Consider the following 20,666-nt stretch of genomic DNA (forward strand, 5'->3'; position numbering starts at 1 on the left):
CAACAGCCAAGTCTATTCCTAGAAGGTTTTAGCAAAAGAGAATTCTGACAGTTTTCCTGCACACAGTGATGGTTTTCCCAGACAAGAAGGACTAACAGTTGTATGGAATACTATGTTAAAATCAGCACCTGTTAGAAATACATATACTCTGGTGGAAACTTCGTAACTACAGTCAGCACCAAGGTAATCAGGGCAGGCTCTAGAGGCCATTCATTAAACGCTTTCTGACGCTGAAACAAAAAACTTCTTGAAGCTTCTGTACTGCACTGCACAGAAAAGTATTCTATTGTGATTAATTATTATAGAAATGTACATAGTTAGTAGTCCTGTATCAAGCGTAGTGTGACCTTCAGTATGGATTATTGGAAAGACACAAAACCCACTGGAAATAATGTTTTTGAGGTAATCCTAGTCTTGTTCAATGTACATTGAAATTACAGATTATTCTGAAAGCAGTGCCTTTACAGGCAATTGACAGACTGGACAGACTGGTAACCTCTAAAAAAAGTGGGCAACAGTGGGAGCCACTTATTAAGTTCTTGAAGGGCTAACAGATATAATTAAGGAAATTAAATACTACAACACAGGAAATATATTTCTGAGGGCATTGCTTCAAAATTGGAAAATACTTTTGCTCATTGACTCATGTCTTCCGTTTCTAACTTAATTGGCTTTTAAAAGTGTAAATTGTTCTGTGATGGAATTTATATACAATATTTATTCTATTATGCTGATTTATTTTCAGTGAGTGGGATGTTTTATTTTATAAAATTAAACTATAACATTATGGTGATTCTTAATGTAATATCTCTAAAGAAACAACTCCTTTTACTCTTCACACAGTACATACATAATGCCTGTAGGAATAATTCATAAAAATAAATCACACTGACACATTCCATGATATCTTCTAAGGCCCTGCAGGGTGGCAGTGGCAGCAGCCACTTTTATTTACCATGTGTCTGTTCCCCCAAAAGCTTTCTGTCCTAGTTTTCATTTGGCTTTGCATCATGTTAAACAAATTGTTTTGATTTTTTTTCTACATTTGAGAGACTGGTATTTCATTGCTAGCCTTTCTAAAGGCTGACTGTAGGTCAGAGGCATCATCATGCCGTCCTCTGTGAGAAAGTTCTATCTACCTACAGCAGTTTTTCATGCGCAATTTCTCTGCTGGTGTGAGGGCTTAAAGGAAATGTTAAAGTAACTAATATGAAGAATCATAGGATAATTCACATTGGAAGGGCCCTCAGAAGGTCAACAAATAAAATGCTATCTGGGGATGACCAGCTGTCTTACATACAGGAAAGCAAAGTCAGACCAAGAAGGTGGCATTGAGCAGGTCACAAGATGGGTATCATGAGTATAAAAGTAACAGTTCTGGCATTCTCTGTGTCATGGCAGTTAGAGTTGCTTATGTACCAAAGTATCACTATTTATCATTAATTGTTAGTCTGAAAAGCAATCCCACAGGAAACTCTTCTTGTCTCAAGAGAGCTTACAGGCTTCTTAAAACCCTTTTGTTATCAATCACATTAAAGCCTCTCCTATGCAAAATAAAAGCCAGAGACCTCTTTTTCCGAGTTAAGCGTTACCTATTCTTGGGCCCCCTTCCCGGACTTGCATCTATGCTAGGTATTACAGTTCTGGACCTCTTAACCTGTTTGGTATTGTGTATCCTATCATGGGGAGGTGAAAAATATGTTCTGAAAATGTGAAATGCAAATAAGTAATAACTCATAGTAAGCATCTGTAATGTTTTATTTTATTTATAAGCTACAAATGCCCAAATAGCTGTAAAATTTACTATTAAGAAATTTTCCTGCTTGCTTGGAGTTGTCCGTGAAACAGCCTTGTCTCACAGACTAAGGAGTAAAACATTTTTATTTTTAGATATACATACCTCATGCTATTTTACCATTCCAGGTTAACCATCATAAATGCAATATACAGATACACAGCTGCAGCATAAAACCAAAAATACCCAACAAGCAGGTCTCACTTAACTGATACTCTAATAGTTCCTGATTCATTTTTGATTTAAGAAGAGGTTAAAGGCTGTCTTGATACTGTGTTGCAACATATGTTTCACGGTGTTTGTATAATATCAGGTAGAAGGTGTAACCATAGAAACTGTTTCCTATTGAAATTAATACATATTTTAAAACATGATCAGAGAAACAGAGAAATTGGGTGAGTGGAATTTTACATATGAAGTTAAATTTATGGTCTCTACATACAAAAAAAAATATTCAGAAAATCTTTGCTTTCACAGGTATTTTTAGGTATTGTATGGATATTAGGAATGCAGGTCATACGTATACATTCTAGTAATACTTCTACAGGCAGTAATTTTTAATTATGTTTCTCATAAAGTTTGAAAAGATTTAAAGAAGTTGTAGGACAGTATCTCTTTAAATCTTTGTGTATGAAATAGCAGTAATGAAAATTTTTTTAGATTACTATTATTAGCTTTTATAAATGAAGGTAGTATAACCCTAGTGGTAACTTGTGTAAATTAACTAAGGGTTTTTTCTGTGTACATCTATCCTATAATCCAAAATTAAAGTACAGTGATATAGGTATCCAGAATATTACCCACTTCTACTTTTAAATGCTAAATTACTTAAAAGCTTTTTTTACTCTGTGTTTCATTTGAAGACCTTATAGTTTCGTTCCTCTTGGCAACCCTTTAAGAGAGGTTATCTACTCTCATTTTACATGTGAGGCAACTGAAATAAAGAACATTAAACTGACCTATACACAGTTACTTCATTATTGGCACAGTTGAAAGCCCAGAGAGTTATAACTCCACTGAAGAGAAACCTAAAACACTGAGATGGTTCAGGAGGGCAAGATTCTGCTGCAAGTCTTCTATTTGTGCTGCTAAAATATTTTCCTTAACGTTAAAAATAGTAACAGGGATTGTAATATTTAAAGTTACGAGGTAGAAGAAAGTATTCAAACTTATTTATGCAACAGTAGCCTTTTAAAAACCTTAAACTGAGTCTGACATTGAAAAAAAAGAATTGCAAACTGTACCATAATTCTCGCCTCCCAGAGATAAAAGTATGTTCTGAACTTCAGCTTGGGCTGAGCAACCCCTCAATTTTCAGTTCTGAGCCAGGACCCTGATTGCAATGCAGCTGCTCAGGTCTCTAATAACCATCACTTCAATCACCATCAACAGTAAATGTAAACTTTGGAATTGCCTTGAGCTATACTACTAAGCTGAAGTTTTTGTGCAGTTTGAAAAAGAGGGGATTAATACCAATGTTAGAAAGAAAAATCTCTTGACTTTGAAATAACGATTTTTCTTATGGAACAAAATGAGAAACCTCCACATGTAATATGAATTATTTTGACAGGCTGTGACGTTTGTGCTGGAAATATTACCGAAGGGACACTAGATGGGCTGTACTTTGGTCCTCCTTTGAAGCCAACAGCTTCATATCCATTGACTTCAGTCAGAACAATATTATGGCAAGTACCCTTTATAACAGCTTTTATTCTGGTTTTTCTTTATGGAAGATGTGTCTATGTGGTTGCACTACCAGTTCATCTATTTGTCTGTCTTTCCAATAACTTTCAAATATATTTTCCAATTTTAGTCCAACTTAACAGAGGGTACTTGACTCGGAGATACTAAATCCCTACAAGTTTAATGAAAATAAGAATCTGGGTAGAAGACCCCAAGCCCTACTAAGGCAAATGCAGGGAGAGACTGACCTCGCAAAGCAACAAGTTTTAGTCACAACAGTTCTAACTCTATCAAAACCATTCTGCTTCATCTGCCCAACAGCCAAGAGGCAACAGTTTGCATATAGTAGCAAACTAACCATGAAACCCTGGGCTAATTGCAGTATGTTCCATATTGTAAAACCTTAATTTTACAACTAAAGATAAGGTGATGTAGTGAATGTAAAATGACCAACTAAAATCTCATATTTTATCAGAAATCAAACTTGGCCCTCAGAGCTTTCAATTGCAATATATCCTGTATTTGATGGAGAACAAATAGAAGTCTTCCCCTCAAGACTTGGGTCTCCTTTACTGACTTGCAAACAGTTGCCCCCATGGGATATGTTTGCTCCACTGACAGTATTAAAAAGTTTTATTACTTGCTAGCTCTTTTTTCATGATCCCTGTAAACAACTGCTGAGTAGTTAAAACAGTTCAGTATGAACCAAAAAAATTCATACAGGATAAGCCCTCAGTAGCCATTAAGAACAATAATCAAAGGCAACCTCTTGCTTGGGAAATTCTTAAATTTCTTATTGGCGGAAGGGGGAATATGCCAGATACAGGATTACTCTGCTCATGCCTGGTTCTTACATACTTCCCTGATTATCCTGTACTGGCTACCAATTTTTCTTTCTCATTGCTCTGGAAACAATGCAATACCAAGAACAGGAGGCACAGGGCTGACCCATCTCCACTCTCCAGAATTCCACTGAATAGTCACTACATTGAGAACATATGAGAGATTAAACTGAAAAGAATGGGTTGTTATTTTGGAGATAGGCTACTGGGCTAGTGGACCTTTGGTCTGAGCAGCATGGGCTTCCCTATGTTCTCTGTTCTTATAAGCTGTTGAAACTTGATTAACGGTCATATTTCATTCAGAAGCCTCTGTTTGACACATGCCAGCTCTCCAGGACCTGCAGCTAGGGTAGGATTACCTGTGATTTATGATGGCTCTGGAAGATACAACTAATGCTGGTTAGAAAGTAAACCCCTCCCAGAAAAAGAAAGGTAAAACTAAAACTGAAAAAAATTACTTTCTTTATAGTGTACTTCAGCTCTAGACTTGAAACCTGTATGGAACTACCTACTATGTGATATAACATGCATAATTTTCTATGTTAGTTTCTAGTTTGAGTGCAAACTCATAAAATTCTTGTTGGACACATTCTTGAACAGGATGCTGTGCTATTCTGTAGCATCTGGAAACTATGTAGTTGCATAAGTATCTGCATGTGACAATGTTAAAACTATGTGAATGCATAAGACGTTTTATCTACATATGGTACAAGAGTGGATCAGATGAGGTAATGCAAGCTAGTTCATCAAAAGCATGGTACCGTTGTTGAAGTCATCTGACCTTGAATATTTGCATGTCTGTCACGGACGTACTTTATGGTCAAAAGAGTGATATGCTATACACAGTAATTCTATCACTTTATTATTTCTGAAATTGTTGTTTTTTTCTACTCTGGGACAGATACCCAAGATTTTCTGGTTCTTAGGTAATCAAGTATCTTCAGTAATTGAGCCAACAGGTTTTACTATGTTAAGAGCCACATAAAGGCAAATTATGTGGTGTGAAATGTATTTTGTGGAGCTCAATCCTAAACAATTCATGGAAAAAGAACATTAAATGTAGTCGGTCAGTAGTTCTGTAGCAGAACACTTGCAAGACTGTCCCTTATTTCTAACAGAAATATTTAGTTCAATGAGAATGAAACTATAAATACGTATGACAAGGAAGACTACCGACAATTGTTTTCCCAAATGAAAATTCATCTGATGTGCTCTGCAGAGAATGTTGTTGGACAAAATAATCGTGACAACATATGAGGAGGGAAATACTTGAATATTCACAATTTTCTTCATATGACAGTCCACTTCAGATGAGGCTGCAGGAGTCTTTAAAACAGGACTTAACAATTTTTTTTCTTCCTAAAACCTTAAAAAGACCCCAAATCAATGACAGAAAACAGTACTAACCCCACTGTGCTATCAGTCCACTGATTTAAGAAATTAAACTTTTTTTCAGGGTAATTTAAAGTGTAGTTCTATATGTGCTTGGTGTAGAGCTCCTGCTGTTCTTCAGAGCTGCGATTTTCCTCTGTAAATTTGGTCTTCTCTGTCATCCTGTCGTTCCCCAGAACACATAATCTGACGGTCCATTAGTTGTGTGAGGGAGAGAACCTGTTCCCTTCCATGCCAAGGAGGGAAGTAGTGTTCAGTGGGAATCTCATGCATGAGAGGCCTATCTGGGACTGGCTGATGAATGGCTTTAGTCAGACTTCAGTTACATACTTTCAAGCGATTTTAGAATGGAAAACATTATCTGTGGGTTTTATGGGTTTTGATTGCATTAAAGCAATTACTTCCTGGGTCCTGTGAAACTTTGGAGATAGGGAAATGTTCAAAAAGGTCTGTGTAAAACAGATTGCTGGTTCCAGCTCCTGGTCACAGGCAGAATACCAGAAATTGTTCTGCCAGAAGGGGAACTACCTGAAGTTACCTTCCCCTGGCCTTGCATCCTGTGTCTGGGTTCTTTGGTTGCTGACAAGGATTGACCTCAACCAGTTTTTTCTTCAGTAGGCACACCAACACAGTCTCCTTTTCTTTTGCTTTAATCCCTGTTTCCATTAAATGTCTGTGAATGTGATCTCCTCATTTTCCTTGGTTGAAATTAGCAAATCAGTTTGTGATTTTTTCAGGAAATGTATCCAGCCACGTGAACACAGTGTAATCGTCTGCAAGCGATTTCCCTGGGAAACCAGGCTAAAAAAATGATACTCCTGCCTTTAACTCTCTTCTGACTATCTAGCCACCATCTTTCAGTGTGAGAGACCTTTTTGGTGAGAGATGCTTTGCCCCAATTGCTTTCAGCAGTAATGCTTATCCTGCTCACATTGAACTGCATGATGCAATCTATCATAAAAATTTGTAGCAAAGGGCATGTAGTTTACATAGGAAACTTAGAACTTTTGTATTAATTTCCTCACTGAAAATAATTCCCTTTTATAATATGTTATGTGGTTCTTTCTTGTAATCTGTGTCTTCTGAGTTCGTAAAGGAGTTTTCTTAAAATGAAGTTCTTGGTAGAGGTGCAGCAGCCCAGCACCTGCACTGTTGTGCCAGCAACCTCTGTGCCTCCAGGTTCTGAGCTGCTGCGCCCTGCTGCATGCCTCCTCAGTGGCACCAGCTCTCTCCAATACTTCATTGCCATGGTCTTACTCACCCCGTAGAAAAAACTGGCGTGGCCACGCTGAGGGCTCCTGAACAGAAAGGTTGAGGTAGGCTGAAAAGAGGAACTTTTTTCTGCAGGGGTATCAGTCTGCTTTTGATTTAACGAATGCTTTACTTAAGAATATGTTTAGGTGTTTATTTAAATTAAGCTTTATATCGTACTGATTTTTTTAAAGCCACCTTTTAAGACAGTACAATTTTAGATTAATTTTATTAAGTTTGTGTAAATTTCCCGTGACTACTTATTTCTCTTTCAGTAACAAGGTACTGTAAAAGCACGAAAACATTACCTTGCTTCTAGCTTAAGCTTGTTAATTGTTTTTAGTTAACTTAAAAAAGGTTAGCTTAAACAAAATAAGTACCCACACCACGTCCTGTGTGAATTTAAAGTCACGTTTCGATGTAAACTGTTTGCTTTGCCAGTGACGACGTTCAGGTTCATTTCTTTAACTAGAAGCAGAGACCAGAAGTGTTCCAGGGCGCAGCCGCGCCGCGCCGCGCTGCGCTCCTATGGAGACCATGTGCTCCTCTCCACCGCCCGGCGGGGAGCGGGGCGCCGGATGGGGGGTGGGGGCTCCCGAGCTGGAGCAGGGCTCACTTTTAGAGGGGGCGGCAGGACGGTACCGGGAACAGGGGACATGAGGCTCTTTCCACCGCGCAGGGACGCGCAGGACAGCGGCGGCGACGCCAGGACAGGACGCGGCGCTGCGCGGTTCCCGCAGGGTCCCTCGGCGCGCACCGGGAGCGGAGGGGCCCGGCCCCGGGGAGGGGGCGCCGCCTCGCCCCGGTAGGCTGAGGCGAGGAGCGGCCCCGGCACCTCCCTCCCAGCGTCGGCGGGCCGCGCCACCCCCTCCGCCGCCGCTCCCCTCCCCCTCCTCTCCCGCCACCGCTGGCTGGCGGAAGGACAAATAGTCCTTACCGCATTGTTCGGTGCCGCGCAACTTCGGGCCGCCGCGGCAGGGAGCGGGGCCGCCCTCGACCGGCAGGTGGAGCAGACCGACCTGCCGAGGGGTCGAGCCGGGCGGGTACCGCCAACTTCGCTTCCCCCGCCTCGCCGTCCCCGCGGCGGCTGGTCCGCGGAACCGAGACCCGGCGCATGCAGGGCGGTGCTGGGGGCGGGGCGCGGGGCACCGCCGCAGGGCGGGGGTGCCGCTTCCCGCGGCCCCTGCCCCGCCGCCCGCGATGACCGGCCCGGCGGGCGCCGGCCCCTCCCCGCCGAGCGGCGTTACCGGGGTCTCTGGCGGCGGCTACGGCCGGCGGGAGGCCCTGCTCTGCGGAGCCGTGCTGTGCCGCCCGGAGCAGATACATGAGGGGCCGCCTCCTCTGGGGCTTCCCCCCTTCCGCCTGGTAACCGCCCCCCCGTTAACTTTCTGCTTTTGTAAGAATTCCTCCTGTGAAGGTCGTCCCTTACGGCGAGAGAAAGCCTTTACCCTTTTCCCGCTAAGCCAGAAGTACTTGTCGGCGAACGTTTTGTCAGCAGTAATAAGTGTAGCTGTCGGGGCTGCCACAGAAACAGGTTTTGACTTTACTGTAGTCAGCCAGCGCGCTTTCTCTGCTCCCCCCGTAAGTAGTACTGTTTGGTGAGAGGTTTCACCATGATAGCCTCCTGCAAACGTTCTAAATATTTCCTATTGTAGAATATGTTACATAATATGTTATATAATTTTAATTACCGCGAAGTAAATATAGTAGGCAGCAAGTGCAGTTATCTGTAAGATGGGCCGTACTGATAACAGCAAGCACTGCGCAGTAATGAGGCTTGGTCACTGGGATATAGCTGTAAGCTCATTTGTAGGATACTTTTCCAAAGTCTGCTTTGGAAGGAGGAGCTGCAGGAAAGACACAGTGCCTCCTCCCCAAAAGCTTAACCCAAAAGTTTTGTGCATGACAACAAAATCTTTTAATTAATTTTTATTGGCTTGAGTCAGATTCCAGGTGACCCCAGGAACAAGTCAGTGAGGAAATGAAATTGCTTTTTCCATGTTAGCTGCAGGAAACAAGGTTGTGTTCTTGTTGCTGACTCCAAATGAGCATTGCTGTCTGTACTGGGAAGTTACCAGAAGCAGTAGAAATGATCCAATGGTTTAGGTGAGGGTGGGAATTTGTTGTAAAAAACCAAAACAAAATTAAAAAAAAAAAACCACCAACCCAACCAAAAAAAACCACCACCCAAACCAAAACAAAAAACCCTCAAAACAAAACAACCCCCCAAAACCCAACTGGAGCAGGAAAGGTTTGCTGATTGCTCTCCAGGGCTATGGATTTGCTGAGCAATAGCATTTATGATGGATAAATTGGTGGCTGTGGATGCATGCTGAGCAGGTGTTGATTTAAAGGAGCTATTCCATTGAAAACTCCATCCTGGGTCAAATGCTCTGTGGGGAGCACCCTAGGAGCTTGTACAGTTTGGGTGGTGGTGGTGAATTACTTCACTGTGTATGACTTCAGAATAATTTCAGAACCAAAAGGAGATGTGCAACCTTAATTATTTTCTTCACACAGGCATGATACATTAAATAGTAATATGGAATACATTTTCTCACATCCCTGAATGCCTAACAGCTGTCTGCTGCATCAAATATTTTTCCTTTAAGCAGTGGGTGGAAAGCAATTCATAAGGGCTGTGGAAATAGTGTATGGGCATGATTATTTTCAGGGGTTTGCACTCAAGTGATTCAGTTTTTATACTCCTCTTAATTTTTTTATGTCCTTTATGTAATTCTTCATTTTCATGGTCATGTTGAAGCATGCAGAAGAATGTTGCCATAGCTATCTGGCAACTAGCAATTCCCTGATTGTTCTAGTTGGTGGCTGACCATATTGTTAGTCGATCAGGTGTCAGAGCTGTTACCATACAGATGTACAGTTGTGTTGTATGCTCTGTCAGAGTCTGGAGTTCACTGATGGCTTCATGTGCGTGGGTTTACCTGCCTGTTACTTGCACTACTCTGCGACAGATCTAAGACTTCCCTAAGGAAAGGGGATTTATCCGCAAGACTAATAAATTCATATACCTTGATGGAAAATTCACCAATGATAATATGGTTGGGAAAGCGTCTTCAGGACTTCAGCCCTGATTGCTGGAGTCCTTGCTTGCAAAATCACCAGCACAATGATTGGCATTTATGATTGCTCATATATTTCTGTGCTATCCATCTGATCCATTGCTCCCTAGGTAGTGAATACCTTTTATTTCTAAAGAAGTGAAAGAGGAAAGGGTGTAACAGTTGCTGAAGACAGTAACGTTTCAGCCTTCTATGTAATGTACAAGGAAGGTACCGCTGTGCCACAGCAAAGCTGGAGGTTTTTGGGTTTTGTATGATTTGTGTAGTATGTTTGCTGCATTTGCACATTTGTAAGGAAAGAACCATAACTAGGGATTGAAGCAGGAATGAAACTGGAAGTATTTTCCTTGTAGCAAACGGAAAACTGTTTTGACTGTCCAAATTGGATTTCAGATATCTTTCTTCAAATGGTTAAAAAAGTGTATAAAGTCTTACTCGGTCATATTTTCTCATAAAGATCTCTAAATAGCTGAAAGCAGAGAGTTTGTTTGGTTTAGGTTTTTTGTTGTGGTTGTTTTTTTTTTTAAATGTTGACCACACTGTTTTCTCTTTCATTTTCTGTGTATGACTATGACAGGATAAGGATATTCAATGCTTTTTATTTTTTTTTAAACTCCTATCTTTGCAGTGAACAGGAAGAATTTACAGGGAGTTGCAGAGATGAAAGGATAGTAAATAGCAGCTTCAGGAGGGGATTAGAGACTCAGAATAGGTGAAGTGCAATATTGCATAGACATAGAATATCGTCCCTCGGTGCTTCAAGTGTACATGTTAATTCTGATCAGTCTTCAATGAAGAGGGGTTAAAAACTGAATAGATTAAAGGTTCCAAATCTGGCTGATGTGGCAGATGATGTATCCAGGAAGCATTAGGTTGAATCTCTTTTTAGAATTTTATTGTAAGGCAGGATGTGATAGTTACTGATGTCTTTCACAATGGTTTTAGTCAAGCTACCTGCATGAGTTTCTTTTGAAATTTCTGAATTGGCCAACTCATTTCAATTTTGGCTCCCCAGAGCAATCGCCTTTAGGTCAGATCCATGTATATTTGGGGCCAAAGCATACTTTCCGTGAGGCCTTGACTACTTGCTGAGTCATCTGGCATAATTTCCAGAAACTTCATTGGTGTTTTGGCCATTTCTCTACCGGTGCCTGGAAATGAAGTTTTCCAAAGAGGACAGTCAGCCCAATGAGATGGCTGCTATGATGTTGCTTTTGGTAACTAGCATGCTTACTGCCAGCCTCTGCGTGAGAAAGTGACATGTCACTGTGGAGAAAATGGAATATCTAATGGTATTTTCTGTATCTTTAGACCCTACATCATGGATGATGTGGACATATATCATCTTCCACTCAAAGTTTCTAGCTGCAAATAAAAGCCAGTGAATGTGAACCTGAAAACCTCAGGTCAGAGGGCAAATAAGTATTGTATCTGAAACTGAGTTTTAATTTTAGTACAGTTACACACCGCTACGAAAAATTGTTTGCATTGTTGCTTCCACCTTTAGATGTAGTCAGTTTTCTCATCCATACTTCTCTGTGTTGCAGCTGTACTAACCCTGAGTACCAATGCTGGTTAAAAAGTAACACTTCAAGAGAAACAATATTTTCACGTTATGCAAATAGGGGATCTTCCTTGTAACTAAAATGTTAAAGGTCATTGCTAGTGAAAAGTGTAATGATCTCTGTCACTTGGTGCTTTCCTCTAAAGTATTATTGATACATCAAAGGCAAAAAGTACATATTTATGTCCCTCAGGAGCACAGAGAATGGAAGTAATTTTGTTGATATTTTAATACAAATTGCTTCCTGCATTTCTAAGTGGCAAATAGATGAATATTCATAGAATCGCAAGGCCAGAAGATCATCCAGTGCGTGTCATATAGGGGAGAAAAACAGAGGAGAACGTTTTAAGGCTCCAGAACCTCCAGCTTGTCTTTGCCTGGGGGTGGTAAGTTTGGTATCACCCTCCCCTTCCTCCGGAAGAAGTCACCGTCGGGATCTAGGGATGGGAAGAGTGGAGTTGGAAGGGACTGGCATGGGACCGGAGAGCCCTCTGTGCAGCCCGCTGCTTTCCAAACCTGGGGGACTGCCAAGCAGCAGCCGGTGAGGCATGAACGCTCCTCCACGCGGTGTGCCTTTCCTCACCGCGCTTGCTATGTCCCTGGAGCTTTTTAGGTTTTCCGGGATTTTAAGTATCCTTTTTCATTGTCCTCGTGTTTTCTAAGTCCCCTTGCTCCAAAAGAGTAACATGCCCGTAGCTGCAGAGCTTATTTTTCACTTCTCCCTTTGCGAGAGCAGGGTGGGCAGGCAACCCTCGGCGGGAGGGTCGGCGTGGAGCAGGCCGAACCCCAGGTGGTGGCAAGGAGGTGCCACCTGGGGGCTCTGCAGGCTCGGGAGAGGCGATGCGCCTGGGCCCGGGGCCGCCCCCTCGGCCCCCGGCGCGGCTGTGCAGGCCCCCAGGGCCTTGTGCCGCTGCAGCCGAGCGGTCTGAGAACGTGAGGTAAACTTCCCTGCAGGACGGGCCGGCAGTGCTCCTTCATGAGGAAGGAGGTGCAGCACAAAAGAGAGGTTTGTCAGCGGCGGCAGCAGGACCCAAGCGCGGGCGCAGGTTCTTGGCACGCTGGTTCCCATTCCGCACGGACATCGCTGGGTCGCTTTGCCTTTGGCACCACCCGTTTCCGAGAACTGCGGAGTTTGAGTGTGCGTTCTTGTGTCAACACACGTACCTTTATGCTTTGACCTGTTACGGTTTTCATTGCACGTGTTCAAGAGAAAGCTGTTAATGAATGTTTAAGGCTTGGTGTAATTAAATTGCTTTGCAATTTTATTTTGCAAAGTAAGACTATATATTGATACAATAAAAGTATTTAGGCAGATTTTAGGGTATGTGAATTCGGGTATGTGAATACGTGTTCTGGGTATTCCGAGGCACGTGCTCTGCTGTCAGCGCCACACGTTCAGGTTTATGCGGGCGGTGGAGCGGCGGGGAGGGGTCCTTTCCCCCGCGGGGCGCGTTTTTGCGGGTGCTGGTCGCGGGGTCGCTAGGCGGGCCGGGGGCCGATGGGTCCCGCCTCTCCCCGCGGCGGCGACCCGCGCCCGCTGGGCTGCCCCTGGGCACCCCGCCGCCCGCCACCCCCAGTCGCCGGGGCAGCTCCAAGGGACGCCCATGGGGCCGGTGGCGGTGCGGCGGCGCCTCGCGGCCGGCAGCGACGTGGCACGGCAAGGGTTAAGGCCGCGGCGGCGCTCGGCGCGGAGGGATACGGTGCCGGAGCCGTGAACGTGGTGCTGAGGCCCTGTAAGCTAAAAAATGTCTGCCTGAGGGAAACCCACAAGTTCCTTCCAGCGCGGGGGGAGCGTCTGGCTTGTCGCCTCCCACCCAGCCCGCGGCCCGCCCGCCGCCGCCGGCCCGGCCCTGCTCGCGGGGAGCTTACGGTGGGTAGCGGGTGAGTGCGGGCGACGGGGGGCCAGGAGGGAGAAGTTGGGAGAGAGCGGGGGGGGGGAAGCGGCGGCCGGCCGCTCGCAGGGGCAGAGGCGGCGGCGGGCAGGGGCAGGGGCCGCGGCCGGGCGGGAGCGGGGCTGCGCGGGGAGGCCGCGGAGGAGGAGGCGGCACAGCCGGGGAGCCCGAGGGGTGGCAGCCGGGGCCCGGGTAGCGGGGCGCCGTGCGGTGTGCCGGGGTCTCCGCCAGCAGCGGGGTGGCTGCAGCCCAGCCCCGGCACAACCGGGCGGCTCCGAAACTTGGCGGGGAGCAGGGCGGCGGCAGCGCCTCGCGGCGCCCGCCGGGCACAAGGGAAGGCACAGACCCGCCGCCCCTCCTTCCTGCCGCCCCCCCCGCCCTTCGCCGCGCGCGCGCTCCCCCGCCGCACGCGCATTCCACCCTGCAACCCCCATGGCGGCGGTGGCGGCGCGCGCGCGCCCGGGCGGCGCGCGGGGGCGGCTCCCGCCCCGCCGCAGTCCCGATCGCGGAGTGGCGGCGGCGGCCCGCGGGTGGCGAGAGGCGCCTCCGCCGGGGCGGGCGAGCGAGCGGTCGGCGATAATGCTGGGGCAGCGATGGCCTTGCTGAGGCGCGCCGAGCCCCGCTCGCCAGCCTCATTGTTGCGGAGGCAGTGAGTCCCTTAATCTCTCGCTAATTCACCGGACCTCTTTGGGCCGCGACTGTTTATTTGCTTTCTCTTGCCTGGGGGGACTGAATTCCTGGCTTGAGCTGGGGGAGAGACGGAATGAGGGCGGAAAGGGAGCCTAAGGAAACTTGAGAAGAGTTGGTTAGTTTGGGGAAGGCGCCGCGGGTCCCGTCAGCCCGCCCGGTGAGGAGGGGCTCCCCCGGGACTCCCTCCCCCGCCTTGGGCTGCGGGTACGCCCGCCTCTACTCCACCAGGGGCCGGCTCCCCGGGTCGGGGTCGGCACCAGCCCCCTGCTGAAGCCCGCCCCGCGCCTCTCTCTTTCTGCCCAGAAGTTGAGCGGAGGAGCGGAGAAAGATGAATTCCCAGCAGCAGAGGATGGCCGCTATAGGAACTGACAAGGAGCTGAGCGACTTGCTGGACTTTAGCGCGGTAGGGTGTTTGTTCTCCGAGGTCCTCTCATGGCTTCAGCGGGGTGGGGAGCAGAGGCTGGGCTGGGTCCGTCTCGGCCGAGTCGGACACCTGAACTTTGATGTAACGTCTAGGCTTGCAGATTTAATACTCTAATACTAGCTGGGTCAGTTGGTTTAACTGGTTAAAATCAGGCTGACCTAGCGACGGCATGATCAAATAATAACGTTTGTTAAGCTGGTGTGTGGTACTGGTACTTGGGCTTTTTCTTTTTCCTCTGTTGTTTTTTTTTTTTAATATATGTATATATAAATAAAGCAAAAGGAAATTCAATGCCTGTAAATAAAGGAGGTTATTAATTGATAGTTTATACAGTAATTTTGGCTTAGAGAATTATAGGTATTTTCTGTGTAATACTTCTGATGGATTTCACAAGTGTTTGATTTATAAACATAATAGAAAACTATTGTCTCTCAAAAGCTGTCTTTATCCAGTGACATATAGCTCACAGATCAATAAGAAATGTATTTTGAGTAGGAAAGTTTATGATACAGAACTATTTTAAATTGCAATAGTAGTAGTAGGTCTTATTTTAATTTTACTTTTTGTTATTTGTGTTCATGTAGAAAAGATATTTTAGTGGTGTTAATAAATTGCAAGGAATACTTTAGCTTATTGGCTTTATGGGTCTAAACATCTTATGTTCCGTATTTTCTATCAGAAAAATTAATCAAATAATTGTTTCCTGTTAACTTTTTTGTGTTTACATTAATAATTCAGCACAAAGTTTCAAAGGCGATTTAAATGCAGCTTTTTTTCTTGTCTTGCAGATGTTTTCCCCACCTGTTAATAGTGGGAAAACCAGACCAACTACGCTAGGAAGCAGCCAGTTCAGCGGATCAGGTAGGGTGCATCAGAGATACATAAAGTTTGTGTAACTAGGTCTCAGTATTTTGGCTTAGCATTCATGTGCTTGAAGAATGGTAATCTTCTGTTTGCACATATTCTCATAGGACACTGAGATTAATTAGAGATGTGCTGTTTTGATCTGACTATAACACGTTTTGTTAACCACAGTTTTCCTCTGTATGCCTTAGACTACTTGTCCCAGTACAGTGAAGTGTTAAGTATTTCTAGTCCTACTGACATGCAAGTTGTCTGTTTATCTGTTATGTGAAAAATGAGTGGCTTCTTTGATTTTATCAAACAAACAAGAAGAAACATAATTGTGCAGTTGAAGTATTTCCCAGCCCCTGTATGAAAGGGGAAAACACTTAAGTAAAATGCCAAGCTCCTGACTCCAGGATATGTTTTAAAATGCAGCTCTTAAGGAAAACGTGAGGTTAATACAATTTTCTAGGGCTGTTAGTTCTCAAAGTCGTGACAAATAGAGTTCTCTGATGTTGGACCTTTATCAGTGCATCTGGAAAACAAGTAACTATATTTACATGTTGCATGTATTTTGTGGCTTTGATGTCTTTTCATTAAGGTCCACCTAATAGCCGTTTTCAGAGACTTTTAAGTGAATCCTGTAATAAGAAATAAGTGCAATTTTTGAACAGATACTTTGTATTGTTCTTGTACAGGATATATTTATTACTACTTATGAAAGAGAAACTAAAGTAACTTTTTGATAATGTGTATCATTTGGTTTTATGTATGCTTATTTTCTGTGAATACAGTGAAGTGATATTTTTGGTTTTATCACACAACAAAGTGATGTTTGTGTTTTTAGTTAAGGTTAATGAAAATAAATTTTTAGAATGCCAGTAGAGGAGTGATGTAGTTGCTTGGTGTTGTGCAGTAACATTGCCTGTTTGCTGCTTACATTGCCAAAGCCGTTACTTTGAGGGTCCAAATGACACCTTGTGTTTTAGTGACACTTTAAGAATTTTTGTTTTTAAAAAGCATCTTAAAACTTCCAAGTTGTATAATGTTGCAAACTCTTCAGAGACTCTCCCACACTTGCTACATATTTTCATTAAATCAAATGTTGTAATTGTAACATACTTTTTCTCTCCTGAAATGTCTTAAGTGGATTTGTTTTGCTCTTTGAAAGCATGTCAAGTTTAAATTATTGGCAATAGTAAGACAGCAAATTCGTATACAAGGTAGTTAATTTCTTTTTAATACAAATGTTCAAGGCAGTTGTTTCTCAAAAGCTTATTCTAAAAGACATTCAGGCAGCTAAAACTTATCATGGGGAGCACCACCTGAGCATCTTGCTCCCTTTTCCCCTTACTTTTCCTGAACGAGTAGAATAATTTTCTATTGACTAATAACGATTTAACTTTTAGTTTAGTTCTTAGATCAGACTTAGGTAATGTGGCTTGCCCTATTTGTAGGTAATGCTTCCCCTTCTTTCATTGGATGGCTCAGAAAAAGGGAGAATGCCAGAATACTTAGCTCTTTGGGAGAAACAATGTTGACTCCTTGAATTTCTTTACTGATATGCTATATCATCATATAGATGCCAATCATGAGCAAGACACTGCAGCTGTCAAACAAGCTAGAACCTCAACTGAATTCCCCTTGGAAAAGATAATGGTACATAGTTGTGGGTTTTAATTGTAGATATTTGCTGGTTAGTGGGATTGTATGGCCTAATTCTTGTAGTGTTATGGCCTGAGCCTTGACCTATGGGCATTACGCTGCAGGAGTGAGAGGTGACAAACTTCTATATTAGTTGTATTCTCAGTCAGTGTTAAGTGTTGTAGAAAGACTATGTTAGAGATCATTGACGAAGTATAGACATTTAATTTCTGGCACTCTGATTTAATTGTGATCTTGCTTTAATTTCAATTGTTCTGTAACTTCTAGGACAGATATGTTGGAAAACTTTTTTTTCATTGCTAGAGGCCACTTCTTAAGGAGACACATGAAAGGAGGAGGTATTTATTCCTTTGAGCTATCTAGTACTGAAAAGCATAATATGCACAGGTTCCTAAGAAGAATGTCTAAAATTTCTTCTTTGAATGTGGAATGATGCCACCTCTTAAAGACTTCCTGTGGTTTTGACAACAATTACAGAAGTGAAGCTTGCATCAGTATCTTGCCCACTAAACTCAGTTGTTTTATTTTTATCTGATGTCTTTGCAAGCATACTAAAGGAAAGTGTTCTCCTTTTCCTAGCTGGAATAAGAATGTGTTTATTGTTTGTTATCAGAGAGCCCCCTTTTTCTCCTTTAAGCTTAAAATAAACAAACCTGAAAACACCTTCCCTGCCCCCCCCCCCCCCCCCCCCCAACCTATCTATGATTCAAGATGCAGCCTGATGACCCCTATTAAGTAGGTGAAAATCAATTGCTTGTCTGTGTGGCTGTTAAGATTGTATATTTCAGGAAAACCTGATTTAGAAGGAAGGAATGCTCATGATTTTCCTTGCCACCCCCCAGGCCAGTTTAAAAGGACAAATTAGTTGCTGTTCAAGGATGGTTAAGTTCCGTTTGTTCTTCAGGTGTGGCGTTATTGGAACCACTAAAGTGTATGTTACTAACTCTGATGTAACAAGCTTGATCTGCTATAATTCTGCAGTATTTCTGTTGATTATGCTGTAAAAATATATGTGTAACTGGGTTGTATAAATAAAATGGCTAATGTGACTGTATCTATGATTTGTAAGAAAATACTGTTAGGAATTAACATACAAATGTGTTTTGATTAAAAGATAGCTGAAGTATGGTGTTGGAGCAGGCTTGCTTTCTACAGGTCAATCAGTTTTGAATGAAAGCTGCAGACGAAATAAGTGAACTAATCTGTTGTATCACAGTAACTTATGACAGTAAGCTGTGTAAGCTGCTGATAAAGTCAAATAGCTTGGTCAGACTACTGGTGAAAATAAACATATTGGAAAAGTAACCTGATATGTAAGTCAGTGAGTAAAGCCACAAAATATTCCTTGTCATGCCTGTTGTGATTACCTCTTGTTTAAAACAGAACTGCCCGGTCTTTTCTCCTCCAAAACCAACTTTTGAAGATAAAGCCATTTCTGTCTTAGAAATCATAGAAGGAGAAGGCAAAGGTCAGATACTTATGCTCTATCAGACTTTTTGGCAAATTTTCTTAAGATTTTCTGTGTTGCTACTATGGTTAGTAGCAGTGTTTGATTTACAGTAAAATTTTGTGTTGTTTTGCTTTTGTCAAAACTACAGAATGTATGTCAGTAAACCTGGATGGCTACCCATTTTGCCCAATGTCCTTTATTTATTATAGTAACTGCATTAAAATCCAGTCACAATATTTGGGTGTCTGCCATATGCAATAATAGTGCAGTTTTCCTATGGTTTCCAGTAGGTTTGATTTTAATTTTCTGGTGATTTAAATTTTTTAATCACAGGTATGGTGCCCTAAATTACCACCCCCGCCCCTTTTTTCTTTTGCAAAGAACTTCTTAGATGTTAAAGAAGAATGTATCTGAGACAATATTTTCCTAGGTAGCCTACTAGCTTCAGTTTTTGTAGCTTCCTCATTGTAGCACTAGCATTATTTTTGCATGTGGTGGTACACGTGCATATGTGAGGTATCAGTCAAAAAGCTGAAATAAGATAATGTGGTTGTCTAACAGAAAACAAAGTGATAAGAGGTAGTGTTCAAGAGCTAAGTTGTCCAAATATGATAGTTCTCTTGCCTGTAAGATTCTTCCAAAGCTCAAAAAATGAGTAGATACTTTTGTGTGTGGACAGCATTGGGCACAAATCTTGTGCATACCCAGACATTCCTTGTACTAGACCTACATACAGACAGTTTTTTTGGCATGTATCTGTTCAGATATCTATTTGTATCAGTTTGGGCCCCTTTAATGCAAATTCAAGAGGCTGCCCTTTCTACTTCTGTCTACTAATGTTCTGAGTTCCTGAGGAAGGGATTGGCATAGGCCACTAATTAGTAGCTTGATGCAAAGACTGTTATAAGTTGATAGCCTGCCATTAACCTGAGTGTTCCTAAATTAGGGCCATGTGTCCTGAGACTGGACACAATGGCAGTTCTTTAGCAGGTCTGTTAAGTTACCAAACTGTGTTTCCAAAATTAGCAACACCTGACTTGATTACTGTTTGTCAGTCCTGTAAACTCTTATTTCTGTTTTACAAGGAACTGCTGACACAAAACTAAAAACAAACAAAAAACACCAACAAAAAACTTGGGAGAGTTAGCTGGATGGGCAATATTATAAATGCCGTGTTCATTAATCTATAGCAGGTGTTGAAGAGAAAAGGCACTCTTAACTCTGACAGCCAAATCACAGCCTTAGAGAAAACTTCAGAAAGATTAGACTTTTAATGTATGCAAATCAGTGCTCCTAACCTTCCAAATACATTATTTTTTATACTTTTTTTTATCAGAACTGTGATTCCTAAGAGGAAAAAATTCTCTAGTATTCTGTATGTGTTTCTGGTGCAGTCTCCCATTGAGGTATGGGAAATTCCTAGTGCCTGCTCCTAATTCCTGAATTCAGGACTTAATGAGAGGTCTTGTGTAGTCACATAGTCTTGTCCTACAATGTATTAGGTCATGACAGACTCTTTTAAATAAAAAAAAAAAAAGGCAGAAAGCCTGTATTTCAGGCATTTGAGTTGTATTTCTGGTTTTGTTATCCAAAATATGCTATGGTCCTGTGTGTTCTTATTTGCTGTTTGAAAGATAAGCTTATTGTGCGTTAAATGCCAGGAATCTAGCGTGGCCTGCTAAAATAAACATTAGGTCATGCAGCTATGTGGCTTCTCCATTATTTTGATTGTTAATATCTAGTTTGTCCTCTAGCTTCATTAAAAGTGAACCAGCAGACCTGGCAACATGGTCTTGGGTCTGAGGGGTGCTGAGTTCTGTTCTGTTCTGAAGAGCCTGGGAATTTTTGTAGAAGCCTCATGCTTGAAAGCAGAAGGGTATCTGTACCTTCCTTCCCCTCTAGTTTGTAGGGGAAACCCATGGATTACCCTTCAAATGGGCCAAATTTAAGTGAGATGAAGATTTCAGTCTGGATTGCTCACCTATTGCATTTAGAAACCTGGAAGGGTAATACAGTGCTAGCAAATACGTGACTGTGTAGCTTGCCTGTTGGCAGCCTCTGTCTTGCTATTGCTGTCTCTTTTCCTCCT

General features: G+C 42.9%; 1 protein-coding gene across 8 annotated transcripts in view; it reads left to right on the top strand.

The window, feature by feature from the left end:
- TCF12 (transcription factor 12) overlaps positions 1–20,666 on the top strand; it is a 218,303-nt gene that overhangs the window by 29,232 nt on the left and 168,405 nt on the right. For 2 of the 8 annotated variants that reach the window (XM_064456494.1, XM_064456501.1), the window contains exons 1-3: positions 13,311–13,480; positions 14,496–14,595; positions 15,405–15,477. In XM_064456494.1, coding sequence (XP_064312564.1) covers positions 14,521–14,595; positions 15,405–15,477 — 148 coding nt within the window. In that variant the 5' untranslated portion in view covers positions 13,311–13,480; positions 14,496–14,520. Of the gene's footprint in view, positions 1–13,308; positions 13,492–13,988; positions 14,152–14,495; positions 14,596–15,404; positions 15,478–20,666 lie in introns of those variants that run through there. The other 6 variants (XM_064456499.1, XM_064456495.1, XM_064456498.1 and 3 more) reach the window with 6 other exon arrangements.

The sequence above is a fragment of the Phalacrocorax carbo genome, chromosome 7 (assembly GCF_963921805.1).
Source record: "Phalacrocorax carbo chromosome 7, bPhaCar2.1, whole genome shotgun sequence".
Lineage (NCBI taxonomy): Eukaryota > Metazoa > Chordata > Aves > Suliformes > Phalacrocoracidae > Phalacrocorax > Phalacrocorax carbo.